The 11,830-nt window shown below is 38.0% G+C and overlaps 2 protein-coding genes across 3 annotated transcripts; one reads left to right on the top strand and one right to left on the bottom strand.

Moving 5' to 3' along the window:
• Positions 1-811: 811 nt before the first annotated feature.
• On the top strand, positions 812-8,007 carry LOC119481823 (cyclin-dependent kinase-like 5). Of its 2 annotated transcripts, none has more exons than XM_037759072.1 (11): positions 812-952; positions 1,831-2,021; positions 3,419-3,613; positions 3,698-3,882; positions 3,974-4,086; positions 4,171-4,310; positions 4,431-4,519; positions 4,654-6,384; positions 7,276-7,354; positions 7,433-7,586; positions 7,850-8,007. In XM_037759072.1, exons 2-11 carry the CDS (start codon positions 1,854-1,856, stop codon positions 7,984-7,986), a joined length of 2,991 nt encoding a protein of 996 aa, XP_037615000.1. In that variant the 5' UTR covers positions 812-952; positions 1,831-1,853; the 3' UTR covers positions 7,987-8,007. The 2 variants fall into 2 exon arrangements, with proteins under 2 accessions (XP_037615000.1, XP_037615002.1); XM_037759074.1 differs by having other exon boundaries at positions 813-952; positions 1,848-2,021.
• LOC119481889 (uncharacterized protein DDB_G0290587-like) lies at positions 7,804-11,170 on the bottom strand. The gene is made up of 3 exons (XM_037759222.1): positions 11,001-11,170; positions 9,725-9,951; positions 7,804-9,210 (listed from the first exon to the last, which is right to left on the bottom strand). Exons 1-3 carry the CDS (start codon positions 11,056-11,058, stop codon positions 8,902-8,904), a joined length of 594 nt encoding a protein of 197 aa, XP_037615150.1. The 5' UTR covers positions 11,059-11,170; the 3' UTR covers positions 7,804-8,901.
• Between the last annotated feature and the right edge of the window lie 660 nt (positions 11,171-11,830).

Here is an 11,830-nt window from a genome sequence, read left to right as displayed (position 1 = left end):
TTATTTTTTTTATCTTCATACAAACACATTATAACCAGAAAATACATAATATAAATATAATCTATATAAATATAAATTCAAACTTCCAGTGGTTTATTTATGGGCATTTGCTGGTCTTCATATGGCAACTTTTACTTTTCAAATAACATTCAGTTGTAACTGTGAAATTGATATTACACATTTTTGAAGCTCTGAGAATAAATAAGTAAATAAAAAATGTGGAAATGTAAAGACAAATAACAAATATATAAGAATAATCATGAGCATTTTCATTTTTTTTTTTTTTTTTCTGTGTATATTTGTATACTAGAAAATATATATTTATTTTTTGGAATATAAATTACTAAATAATTAAAATCTATTTTTTAATTTTATGTTTTTATTTTCAGATAATGTAATTTATTTATTTGTATCCCTTTATTTTTCCTTATTCCTTTTAAAAATATTTTTAAAATTGACTTATTTCCTCTTTTATTTATTCCCCTTTATATTTCCACATTTGTTTAATTTAATTATGTCCTCCTTTATTTATTCCTCTTTATATTTCCACATTTTTATTCAATTATTTCCTCCTTTATTTATTCCTCTTTATATTTCTACATTTTTTTATTTAATTATTTCCTCTTTTATTTATTCCTCTTTATATTTCCACATTTTTAAATTTAATTATGTCCTCTTTTATTTACTATAATAATAATATAATAATATGTCATAATTAATATTGAAAACAAACTTTATTCAGCCTCCAACACGACCAAAAGGTTGAATCAACACGTCTCTGCATGGAGCATGGTGGGAGGTGTTACCATGGCAACGTGTTGGGTGACACACACACAGGGTCGAGTTACTGCACACACACACGCACACACACGTACACTAACAAAACGTTACTCCAGTGTTTACGTTGAAGTTCACTGCTGCGATTTAACCGATAAAGGAATCCACCTGCAAGGTTAGTGTGTAACCTTTATTATGACTTTATTATATTAAGTTCAGTGTCCTTTAATACCATGCTATAAAATACTCTCTGAAAATACTCCCTCAGTAAAAGAATGTCAGTATAATCAGTTAAATGTAGTTAAAGTATTAAACTGTGACTGTTGTACTATTATATATCTTATGATTATATTATTATTACTGATGCATTAATGTAAAAGCAGGATTTTACTGTTGTAGTCTGTTGAGCTGGAGCTACTTTTGAACTATTAACTTGATTATTTTCATTATAGATTAATCTGCTGATAATTTTCTCCATTAATCAATTGATTGGTTTGTAAAAATAGTGAGAAATACATTATTACTAATACATTAACAATGTTAACATTACTATTAATACATTAATATTGTTAATATTATTACTAATACATTAACATTATTACTGATACATTAACATTGTTAACATTATTACTAAAACATTAACATTAATATTATTACTAATTCTAATATGTTAACAATGTTAACATTATACTAATACGTGAACATGATTAACATATTACTAAAAAAATTACATTATTAATATTATTACTAAAACTAATACATTAACAATGTTAAAATTATTACTGATACATTGACATTAACATATTACTAAATAAATTAAATTATTAATATTATTATTAAAACTAATATATTACAATGTTAACATTATTACTTATACATTAACATTGTTAACATTATTACTAATACTTTAATATTTTTTACATTATTACTAAAACATTAACATTATCAAAAATATATTTACATTGTTAACATTATTACTAATACATTAACAAAAACAAACATAAACTATTAAGAGCAGTAATAGGTTATTAAAATGTATTTTTGTGATATTAGTGTTGTCGTCCCTCCAGTGTTTGATGGAGCGTTACGAGTCTCTGGGTCTGGTCGGAGAGGGCAGTTACGGCACCGTGCTGAAGTGCCGTCACCGAGACTCCGGCCGCCTCGTCGCCATCAAGAAGTTCGTGGACTCGGACGACGACAAGACGGTGAAGAAGATCGCCCTGAGGGAGATCAAGCTGCTGAGGGTACCTGTCAATCAATCAATCAGCCAATCAATCAATGAGTCTGTATGAGACTGAAACCGGAGAGCAGCCTGTCAATCACAAGACAAAAAAACTCAGAGTCATATTCTTGACATGAGAGGAAACACTGGAAGACGAGACGCCGTCTGGATTATTACTATTATTAGTCTCAGTCTTTAATATGAGAGTGAGTACAGGGCCCAACAATAAGGATTACCTGCTTGCCCCGGGGCAAGTAAAATGCCACATTGGGCTACCAAATCTATCAACTCTGCCTGATCGGGCAGTAAGAAAAGAATTAAACACATTGTTTTTTTCTGGAGCTGACGATGGATATACCTATTAACCTCTAATATATAAAACAATTTGTATAGCGGCAAGTAAAAACTGACTTTGCAGGACAGAACAAAAATGAATTGTTGCTCAAATATCAAGAAAATGACGCTTGATTCTATAAAATGTGTCTGTCTTTCCTTTGGCAAATATATTTCATATAAATATTATATCTAGGCTTTTTGGAAAATAATTAATTATTTTACTGCAACATGTTGCACAATAACTTTTACGTGTAAGGCAGCACTTCTGAACAAAAGTATGACTGATTTAACAATAACACGCAGGCTTCTTGGACTCACACTTATGAAACTAAAACCATTAAAATCAGCCGGTGCCAGAAGTCTCACAAGGCTTCACCACTTGTGTTCACCAGTGTTCAACCTCCAGGGTCTGAAAAGTGAAGCCAATGCTGAAGTGTCTTAAACTTGCATTCTCTCTACCAGCCAGCAGGGGGCGACTCCTCTGGTTGCTAAAAGAAGTCTGATTGTATAGAAGTTTATGAGAAAATGAGCCTACTTCTCACTTGATTTATGACCTCAGTAAACATTGTGAACATGAGTTTATGGTCTCAATCTCTAGTTTCAAGTCTTCTTCAATACAGCATGATGTTCATTTAGTAAATTATGGTCCCATTTAGAGTCAGATAGACCATAAAGCAGGGGATGCTTTAGGGCGGGGCTACCTTGTGATTGACTTTAACCCTTTCACAGTGTGTTTTCGGTGCATGAAAGTTAATTGCAACCTTTAGTTGCCTAAAAAATGTCTTGGTTATGTGTTCAGTTGTACGTAGCTCCACCCTCTCGTGTCACTTCTGGCTCCAAAAAAACAAAATGGCGATGCCAAAAAATGCCAAACTCAAGGCTTCAAAACTGTAGTCCACAAACCAATGGGTGACGTTACGGTGACTACGTCAACTTCTTATATACAGTTTACGGTGTCCACTCAAAGCGAAGGCAATTGGCACCATGTAAAAAATTATTTAATACAATGTTAGTCGCATGTTTTTCCTATTTTAATTATTATTATATTAATTACTCTCCGCTCTCATCTTTCTAACAATAAAGCAACTGCGTCATGACAACCTGGTGAACCTTCTAGAAGTGTGGAAGCGCCGCCGCCGCTGGTATCTGGTGTTCGAGTTCGTTGAGCGAACCCTTCTGGATGACTTGGAGCAAAACCCGAGCGGACTAGACCTGGACACTGGCCGGCAGTACCTGTACCAGATCCTGAGGGCTGCAGCCTTCTGCCACCAGCAAAATGTGAGGAAATCAGAGAAATGAACCACGTCTTCTCCAATATGGCTGGCATTTTCCTGTATATTTTATCATCTCTTTCCTTCCTAGATCATCCACCGTGACATCAAACCGGAGAACATACTCATCTCTCAGGGGGGCGTGGTTAAGATGTGCGACTTTGGCTTTGCCCGGACCATGACGTCGCCTGCTGAGGCGGGCATCTATACCGACTATGTGGCCACTCGCTGGTACAGAGCACCTGAACTGCTGGTGGGAGACACCAAGTATGGAAAGTAGGTGTTAGTGTGTGCACCTGAGGATGTGTTAGTATGTTGACTGTTGATACAGATGTTAACAGGTGTGTGTTTCTGTGTGTGCGTGTAGACCGGTAGACGTGTGGGCTGTTGGTTGTCTGTTATTAGAGATGTTAACAGGTCAGCCTCTGTTTCCCGGAGACTCCGACCTCGACCAGATTTACCACATCGTCAGGTGCTTCGGTAAACACATATACTACATCAAAATATCCAAAATCTTCTCTTTTAACTCTCTCAACACAGTTTTACTCTTCTGGGTTCTCCTAGGTAACCTGACAGCTCAACACCAGGAGTTGTTCTACAGGAATCCCGTCTTCTCCGGAGTCAGACTGCATGACTATTCTGGCAGAGTCCGACTGGAGCAGCGCTTCCCGACAATCACACCCACCGCCCTTGACTTGGCTCAGGTACTCGGACTTAAATGTCACAATAGAAATACACAATCAGACCACCTCCCGAGGAGGTCTAAGTACGCTTCGTTTCAGAAGGGTCTGAGTTCTTCACATAGTTGAGTTCTTCTCCTTCAGAGTTGTCTCCAGATGGATCCAGAAAGACGACCTCAGTGTTCAGATCTGCAAGAACATCCTCTGTTCACACAAGACTCTTTCCACATCAGGTTTGTTTGTTTTACGTTACCCAGTCTCTCAGTTGGGCCTTTGGAGTAGGCTGGTTCACCTTGAAAATGTGTGTTAGTGATCCCAGGAGAAAAAACACCAAAATTTTGAGTCTTCTTTCTCTGCATCTATACAGATTTTTGGACGAGCTGAACGCTAAGATCCAAAAAGACCACAGAGAAAACTCCACCCTTCCCAAAATAACCAAAACTCCAAGAAGAGAAAGGAACGACGGTGATGACAAGAACCGGAGAAGCAAAGACAAGAAACAACCTGAAGATGTGGATGAGAAAGTCAACAAGGAGACAAAAGGAAAGCAACTGTCGAAGCTTTCTAAAACTATTCGTAACACCTCAGAACCTTCGATGTCCACCTCCACCTCCACCTCCACCTCCAACTCCACCAAACAATCCAAAACATTAGGCGCCAAGATTATCGATAATGCGGCAAAAACGACTGTGGCCATGAAAGGTAAACCAGGAAAAGCCACTGGTGTCGACTTGAGAAAGGAACCTGACATCCACTTAACACAGAAAACTGGGAAAATGTCCACTACAGAATACCTTGATGGTGCTTCAACAACTTCTAAAATATCAAATAGCGATCAAGTGTTGACACTTCAAGCATCTCAACCGTCAAGCGATGACCGCATTGAGGTCGCTACCCCTTCTGTCACCAAGCCATGCAAGACAACTAAGACCTCAGAGTATTGTTCAAACATGGACACAGAGCAAAGATGGACCTTTGAATGTCCAAAAGTCCTACCCTCAAACCCCAAACCCTCAAAGACTACCTCAAACTTTGGCCCCAAGATGACCAAAAACACATCTTTGTCCACCAGCCCATCCAAGACTCTTACCTCAGATCTTTCAAGGCAGTCCTCTGCCCACAGCACTACAACACTACCTAAAGAAACCTCAAATTTGTCTTCAGATACTAAAGCCACAAATGACACCACACGTGTACCCGACAAACCTTCGAGAGGCCTTCCAACAAACGGAGAACTTACAGAAGTATCAAACGCAACCAGAACTCAGCAGGATAGTCGTTCAAACAAAGACTTCAAGGAGGATCACGGATGCTTGATGATGAGCCCGGTGACCAAAACAGCTGCAAACCACGTTGAGATATCTGATGCTTCAGGTGGAGATTACAAGGAGTGTGCTGAATCCTCTGATCCCTGCAGTGTCCATCTGCAGAGCACTTCTAAGTCCAAGACCACCACCTCCATGCCGAATGAAATCTCTAAAACCAGCACGTCAGTAGGGACTGCTATTCTGAAAACATTGAAAGTCTCAGATAAAGAGAACAGGGAGGATTTAGCACTTTCTTTGTCCATCAATGCAACACCCAGATCTTTACTAAATCAGACCTTACAGGTTTCTGGCAACTCTTACAATGAGCAAAAGAGCAACAGCAATGAAGCTGAACCGAACAAGAAATCCTTGAAACCCCCTCACTTCAAACCTTTGATCGGAGAACCTAAAACAAAACTTGGGTCTTTTAGCAACTACGCCGCAACAATGACCCTAAAGAGAACTGCATTTCCTTCAGAGGCAAGAAAAAAAAGAGACAACCCAGAAAAAGACGACACAACAATCGCAGATTCGACTTCGTTCACCTCTACAGCGACTCCAGACCGCAAAGCTTCGACAAGAAGCTCAGTCTTTCACAACGTGGACACCACAGATTTCAGTGTAACCCATTCGTCTTCACCACCTCCTCCTCCACCTCCTCCCTCCTCCACTCCTCTCCTCCTCACTCCATCCTCCACACCCCTCATCCCCTCTTTCTCCGTCGTCAGCCCAGCCACCAGCGATCACCTTTCCATGGGGGCAGGTTTCCATCCTGGGACACACGGCCTTAGGTACTTAAGTTCTCACACATGAGTACAATAAGTTACTAAATAAAAACTGTGAGCACACCTCAGAGTTATTTAGGCTTAAAGGGATAGTTGTAATATTTTAAAGTGGGGTTGTATGAGGTACTTCTCCGTAGTCGGTGTATTACCTACAGTAGATGGAGTTTGGAGAAACAGACAGGAGTAAAGCAATATACTGCTGTGGACGGAGGCAGATTTTAGACACTCAAAAAAATTCATATCAGTTTAAGTATACGCTATATTTAGAATATTTTCACCGGTTTAACTTGCTGTGAGACAGGTCTTTCCAACGAGGGACTGAAACCGCTGTATCAATCTACACTCTCGCCAAAGTCACCAGACTCCATTGAAAAAAAACTGTAATTTTACCTCACAGAACACGGGAGTCACTGGTCTACCGCTGCCTCGATCGGTTAGTTTGTTCATGCTATAGTGTGACTTTGGTGAATCCAAACTAACCAAAGTCACACAATAACACAAACAAAATAACTGATTGAGGTAACAGTGGACCAGCAACCCTCGTGTTCTACGAAGTAAAATTACAGTTTTTTTCAATGGAGTCTGGTGGCTTTAGCGAAAGCTTAGATGACTGCTTCAGTTCCCCATCAGAAACATAGATTGTCTAGCTGTCTCACAGCAAGGTAAACCGGTGAAAATATTCTAAATATAGTGTACACTTGAACTGATATTGACTTTTTTAGGTGGTTCTTTCTTTTAGGTGTTTAAAATACGTTTTTCTTCAAAATACGTCCATTGAAATTTTAACATTGACAGTAAAACATGAATTATTTGGTAAGTTTCAATATTTTAAGACTCTTCGTTGTTAATCAAATGTTTTGTAATTTATCATATGGCGTTTCTTTGTGTTCTTCACAGGTGTGTAGACAAGCCGAGGCACCACGGTGGCGTTTATAGTCAAATGTCCAGCCACATTACAGGATCACACACTGCACAGGTAACACAGTGTTTCACTTGTTTTACACAACAAATGTGAATGCGCTCTTCCAAAGTTACCGTTGTCTCTCCTTTTCAGGTGTCCGAGAAGAATCTGATCTGCGAGCGTCCCTTCCTGTCCGATCGCTGTAACCTTGGTAACAGCGGTGGCGTTATAGCAACCAAAAAGAAGTCAGACATCCATTTCCCAGATCTGAGAAGCTCAGCGCTGCCAGAGCTCAGAGGAAGAGAAGGTACGTAAACACACTTCACCATAGAGCTCAGCAGAGACCGTCCACTTTTTGAACTTCTGTACATCAAACAAAATCCCCCCTCAATCTAAAACACGATTAAAAGTACTGTCAACTAACTATTTTTCTCCCAATGGTTCTTATCCAATACAAGACATAATGTTAATAGCTGCAACATAAGAAAAATATGTTTCAGGCAAAGAAGACATAAATTATTGTGGATTTTTTAGTTGACACGCAACATATTTATTCTGATGTTTTCTCAGGCAAACACAACAAAGGCACTTCCAAGGATCAGAGGAAAGACAAACAACCACTTCCTCCATCAGAACCACATCAGCACGGACACAACAGTACTGATACACCTGATAACACCATAACAACATGCATCCCTTTACTTTAATGTGATGGCAGCTAAACATATCCATGAATTAGCACCCTGATCACTAAATTATCAGGTTTGTTTTATAATATTACACCTTTTTAAAGCAGCAAACAGATTATTCATAATCGTAATACATTTTTTAACAATTTTTAGCAATAATCATATATTTTTTTACAATTGTTAAACAAACAGCAATTGTTTTATGTGGACATTTAAAGAATAAAGAGGCTTTACATGAATGAAGATTGGTTGTGTTGGTTATGGTTAAGCTAACATTTATACATCTAAATTTTCCTTGAAATTGTAATATTTTGCGCACAATACTTAACAAATAATGATGCAAATACAAAAATGAAATTATACATTTTATTAATGACAGCTAATCAAAAGTTTTCAGGTTGTGTTTTTATGTTATATCTTTTTAATAAAGCAGCAAACAGGTTATTCATATTTGTACTTTTTTAACAATTGTTAAACAAACAGCAATTGTTGCAATTGTAGCAACAAATTTAACAATAAATTTAGTAAAATCTTGGGATTTGTGATGTCTTTTGAAGGAAAGCCGGCATATTTGTACTTTTTTAACAATTGTTAAACAGACAGCAATTGTTTTTAATGTGGGCATTTTAAGAATAAAGAAGTTTTTTAAAGATGAAGATTGGTTGTGTTGGTTTTGGTTAATGGCAGCAGCTAAGCTAACAGACATATATCTAAATTGTCCTTGAAATCTTAATATTTTGGCGCACAATACTTACTAGCAACAAATTTAACAATACATTTAGTGGTTATCTTGGGATTTGTGATGTTTTTTGACGGAAAGCCCTTTCCAGTGAATACATTTAATCATTAGTAAACCAACAGATGTGCTAATGTGTCAAGAAACTGTTCACAAAACTGGATAATTTCTTCCATCTTTGTTTAAAAACTAAAATGTTAAGACTCGTCACTCGAGTCCTCTGAAGAGAACGAACCTATTTTCCATCTGTTCTTGTCCGTCCTTCCCGCTCTGTTCAGCGGCGTTTCAGCTGACTCGTCACTTTCTGATGACGTATCGTAACCTCTGTGAGGCAGCCCTCCCATTGGCTCCCAGTGTCCTCTGCTATTGGCCATGAGGTAGTAGAGGAGGCTGTCAATGTTTGGCTGTGGCCTGACTGGTGTTCCAGTGTTTTTGGTTTCTGGTTTCCTTGGGGGTGATTGGACAGCTGGCTTTTTGGTTGTTGTTGTTGTTGTTGCCACAACCTGCTGGAAAATTATACAAAAGAGATTAAAATAGGCTAAGGCAAGTTTATTTGTGTAACACCTTTCATTGGCTTTTTGTGGAGGGAACCAGGGCGATGCTAACTTCCTGGTTGACCTACAAAAATACGTCGTCCCTGGAGCACTCTATATTGGCATATCCCACAAATCTGAAAATGCTCCGTTCAGAATAAAGCCTAATTCAGGATATCTAAACAGAATATGCTGTTTACATGACCCACATCAAATTCGCAATATTGTCATATTCTGAATAATAGTGGAATATTAGTGTGCATGTTAACGTAGTCACTGTATCACCTTTTTATCCTGTAACTCAAGACAAATTCACCTAATTCAAAAGCACATGTCAAAACCAACTTCTCACATGTTAATTATTAAATTTCACCAATTTAGGTACAAACAAAAATGTTTAATGTTAATGGCTTTAACTAGCTAGCTTTTTAGCTTTGAGAAGCTTGGGGTGTTGGTGACTACAGCTAACCCTTCATGCTTAAATTACCTTCTTGGTGATGGTTGTGGTTGTCGTGGTGATGGGTGTGGTTGTGGTTGTTGTGGGGATGGGTGTGGTTGTGGTTGTCGTGGTGATGGGTGTGGTTGTAGTTGTCGTGCTGATAGGTGTGGTAGTAGTGTAGTCGGGTGTGGGGTCAAAGAAAAACCTGCAGGTGTCCACAGCCGAACCATCAATCTCTGGAAGCTCAACATCCGACGGAAAGGAGACGGACCGAGCTGTTGGAGGGAGATTAGAGGTCTGTTAACTACTTTTACTACGAGTCAGTGGTCTGTACAAAGTCATGTGTTTATAAATACAAATTAAAAAGCTTGGTGATTGTATTACCAAAAATATGAGGCTGTAATTTCATACAATTTTCCACAAACCAATTGAAAGAGGAGGCGGAGGTTTACGAGATTCATGTCCTCCTTATCGTTAGCCTACTATTTTATAGGTATCTAAAGTGAATATACTGGTGTCATATGAAACTAGAAAACCTGAAGAATCCAATGGTACCAACCATGTCATACTAGCTTGTCGGGAAGTAGGTTAAATAACGCTCCAAACTTGTGCTAAATTTTTGGCGAGGAAAACTGTCATGACCAGGTTACAGGTTACGTTACAGCTCATGGTACTGTACTACAGTTACATCCTTTAGTTGATTGCTTTTGATTGGACAGAGCAGATATTTCCTTTATCTACACATTACAGTCCTTTTAAAGTGAAAGTTTGCCAATTTTATATGTATTGATCATTACAATATGGGTAATATATGCAAATGAACATGAGCATCTGCGTCATTTCGCTTCATTCGGCAGATTTAATAAAGTAAATCATGACATAAATCTCCTCAAATGTGTCGAATTGGATCCTGGTAATTTGCAATTGTTGTAGACTTCGCCATTGGATCCATTGTCTCACAGACTACAGTTGCTTTTTTAAAAACCCTCGTATGTCTAATTAACTTTACCTTCTATCTGTTTCCTTTACGTAACAGTGAAACCTTTTACTTATCTGTACCGAGGTCAACAGGTTCTGTCGGTGAGTATTAAGGTGTCTGTGCTGCTATCTGATCTGATCCATCAGTGATGCTGCATATTTCATGATGACAGGTCTGAGGTGTGTTTGTCTTTTGTTTTCGCAGTAAAGCCGCCACGAAGACGGCACGCTAACAAGTAGGCTTTGTTCCAAGATAATCACAAAGGTCCAATTATGACTTTAAACTTCAGATATTTTTTTTATCTTGCACTACAAATCATCTAGAGTAGAGTATATTTGTACTCACCGTGAGCCAAGTGGAAGAGGAGTAAAAAGACAGACAGAGCTGCAAACCTGCAGGACATGATTATCAAACAGCAAATGTAGAAAAAAATGAAAATATAGAAGATTAAGACAGAGAGAAAGAGTAAAACGTGTTGAAGGAGGACAGATTGTAGACTGACTGATGGAGATTTAAGATGTGGAAGGTGATGGGGGATAAAAAGAGGGAGGGAATGAGTGAAGAGATGAAAGGAAAAGATGGATAACGTCTAGACTGTAAAGTTTTGTCTGAGCAGATCTGAGAAGGTTTTTGTGGTTCTGAGTTGCATCAGAGAAGAAACCAAGTTAATCCTTAAAGCTGCTTTTTAAAACATTATTCATTCAAGGAACGTTTACGGAGCAACGCTTAAATATTTACCACCTCAAATTCAGAGTAATCTTTGAAGCAATAGTTCCTGGATTTTACACAGAGGTAGACAAAGGCTGTCCTAGCAGATTTTATCCAACACATTTGTTTATTTAATCAACAAAACTCCTTGCTTAGGCTCAGGAAAAGATGGTGGTTTGGCTTAAAATTAGGGCTGTCAGTCGATTAAAATATTTAATCGTGATCAATCGTATGATTGTCCATCGTTAATCGTGATTATTTGCAAATTTTTCTATCTGTTCAAAATGTACCTTAAAGGGAGATTTGCTATTTAATACTCTTATCAACATGGGAATGGACAAATATGTACTGTATATATAAAATTAAGCCTATATTCGTAGCGTTATTTAACCTCCTTCGTGACAAGCTAGTATGACATGGTTGGTACCGATGGATTCATTAGGTTTTCTAGTTTCATATGATACCAG

Source organism: Sebastes umbrosus, chromosome 22, assembly GCF_015220745.1.
Source record: "Sebastes umbrosus isolate fSebUmb1 chromosome 22, fSebUmb1.pri, whole genome shotgun sequence".
Taxonomy (NCBI): Eukaryota; Metazoa; Chordata; class Actinopteri; order Perciformes; family Sebastidae; genus Sebastes; species Sebastes umbrosus.
This window is presented reverse-complemented; position numbering and strand designations above follow the sequence as displayed.

Bases quoted from the DNA above. Each gene is read 5' to 3' on its own strand.
- LOC119481823 (XM_037759072.1), top strand. From the start codon at position 1,854: ATGGAGCGTTACGAGTCTCTGGGTCTGGTCGGAGAGGGCAGTTACGGC. The intron at 3,614-3,697 runs GTGAGGAAATCA...TTTCCTTCCTAG, and splicing joins CCTTCTGCCACCAGCAAAAT to ATCATCCACCGTGACATCAA. The intron at 7,587-7,849 runs GTACGTAAACAC...ATGTTTTCTCAG, and splicing joins AGAGCTCAGAGGAAGAGAAG to GCAAACACAACAAAGGCACT.
- LOC119481889 (XM_037759222.1), bottom strand. From the start codon at position 11,058: ATGTCCTGCAGGTTTGCAGCTCTGTCTGTCTTTTTACTCCTCTTCCAC. The intron at 9,952-11,000 runs GTGAGTACAAAT...TCCCTCCAACAG, and splicing joins CCTCTTCCACTTGGCTCACG to CTCGGTCCGTCTCCTTTCCG. The intron at 9,211-9,724 runs GTAATTTAAGCA...ATAATTTTCCAG, and splicing joins CCACAACCATCACCAAGAAG to CAGGTTGTGGCAACAACAAC.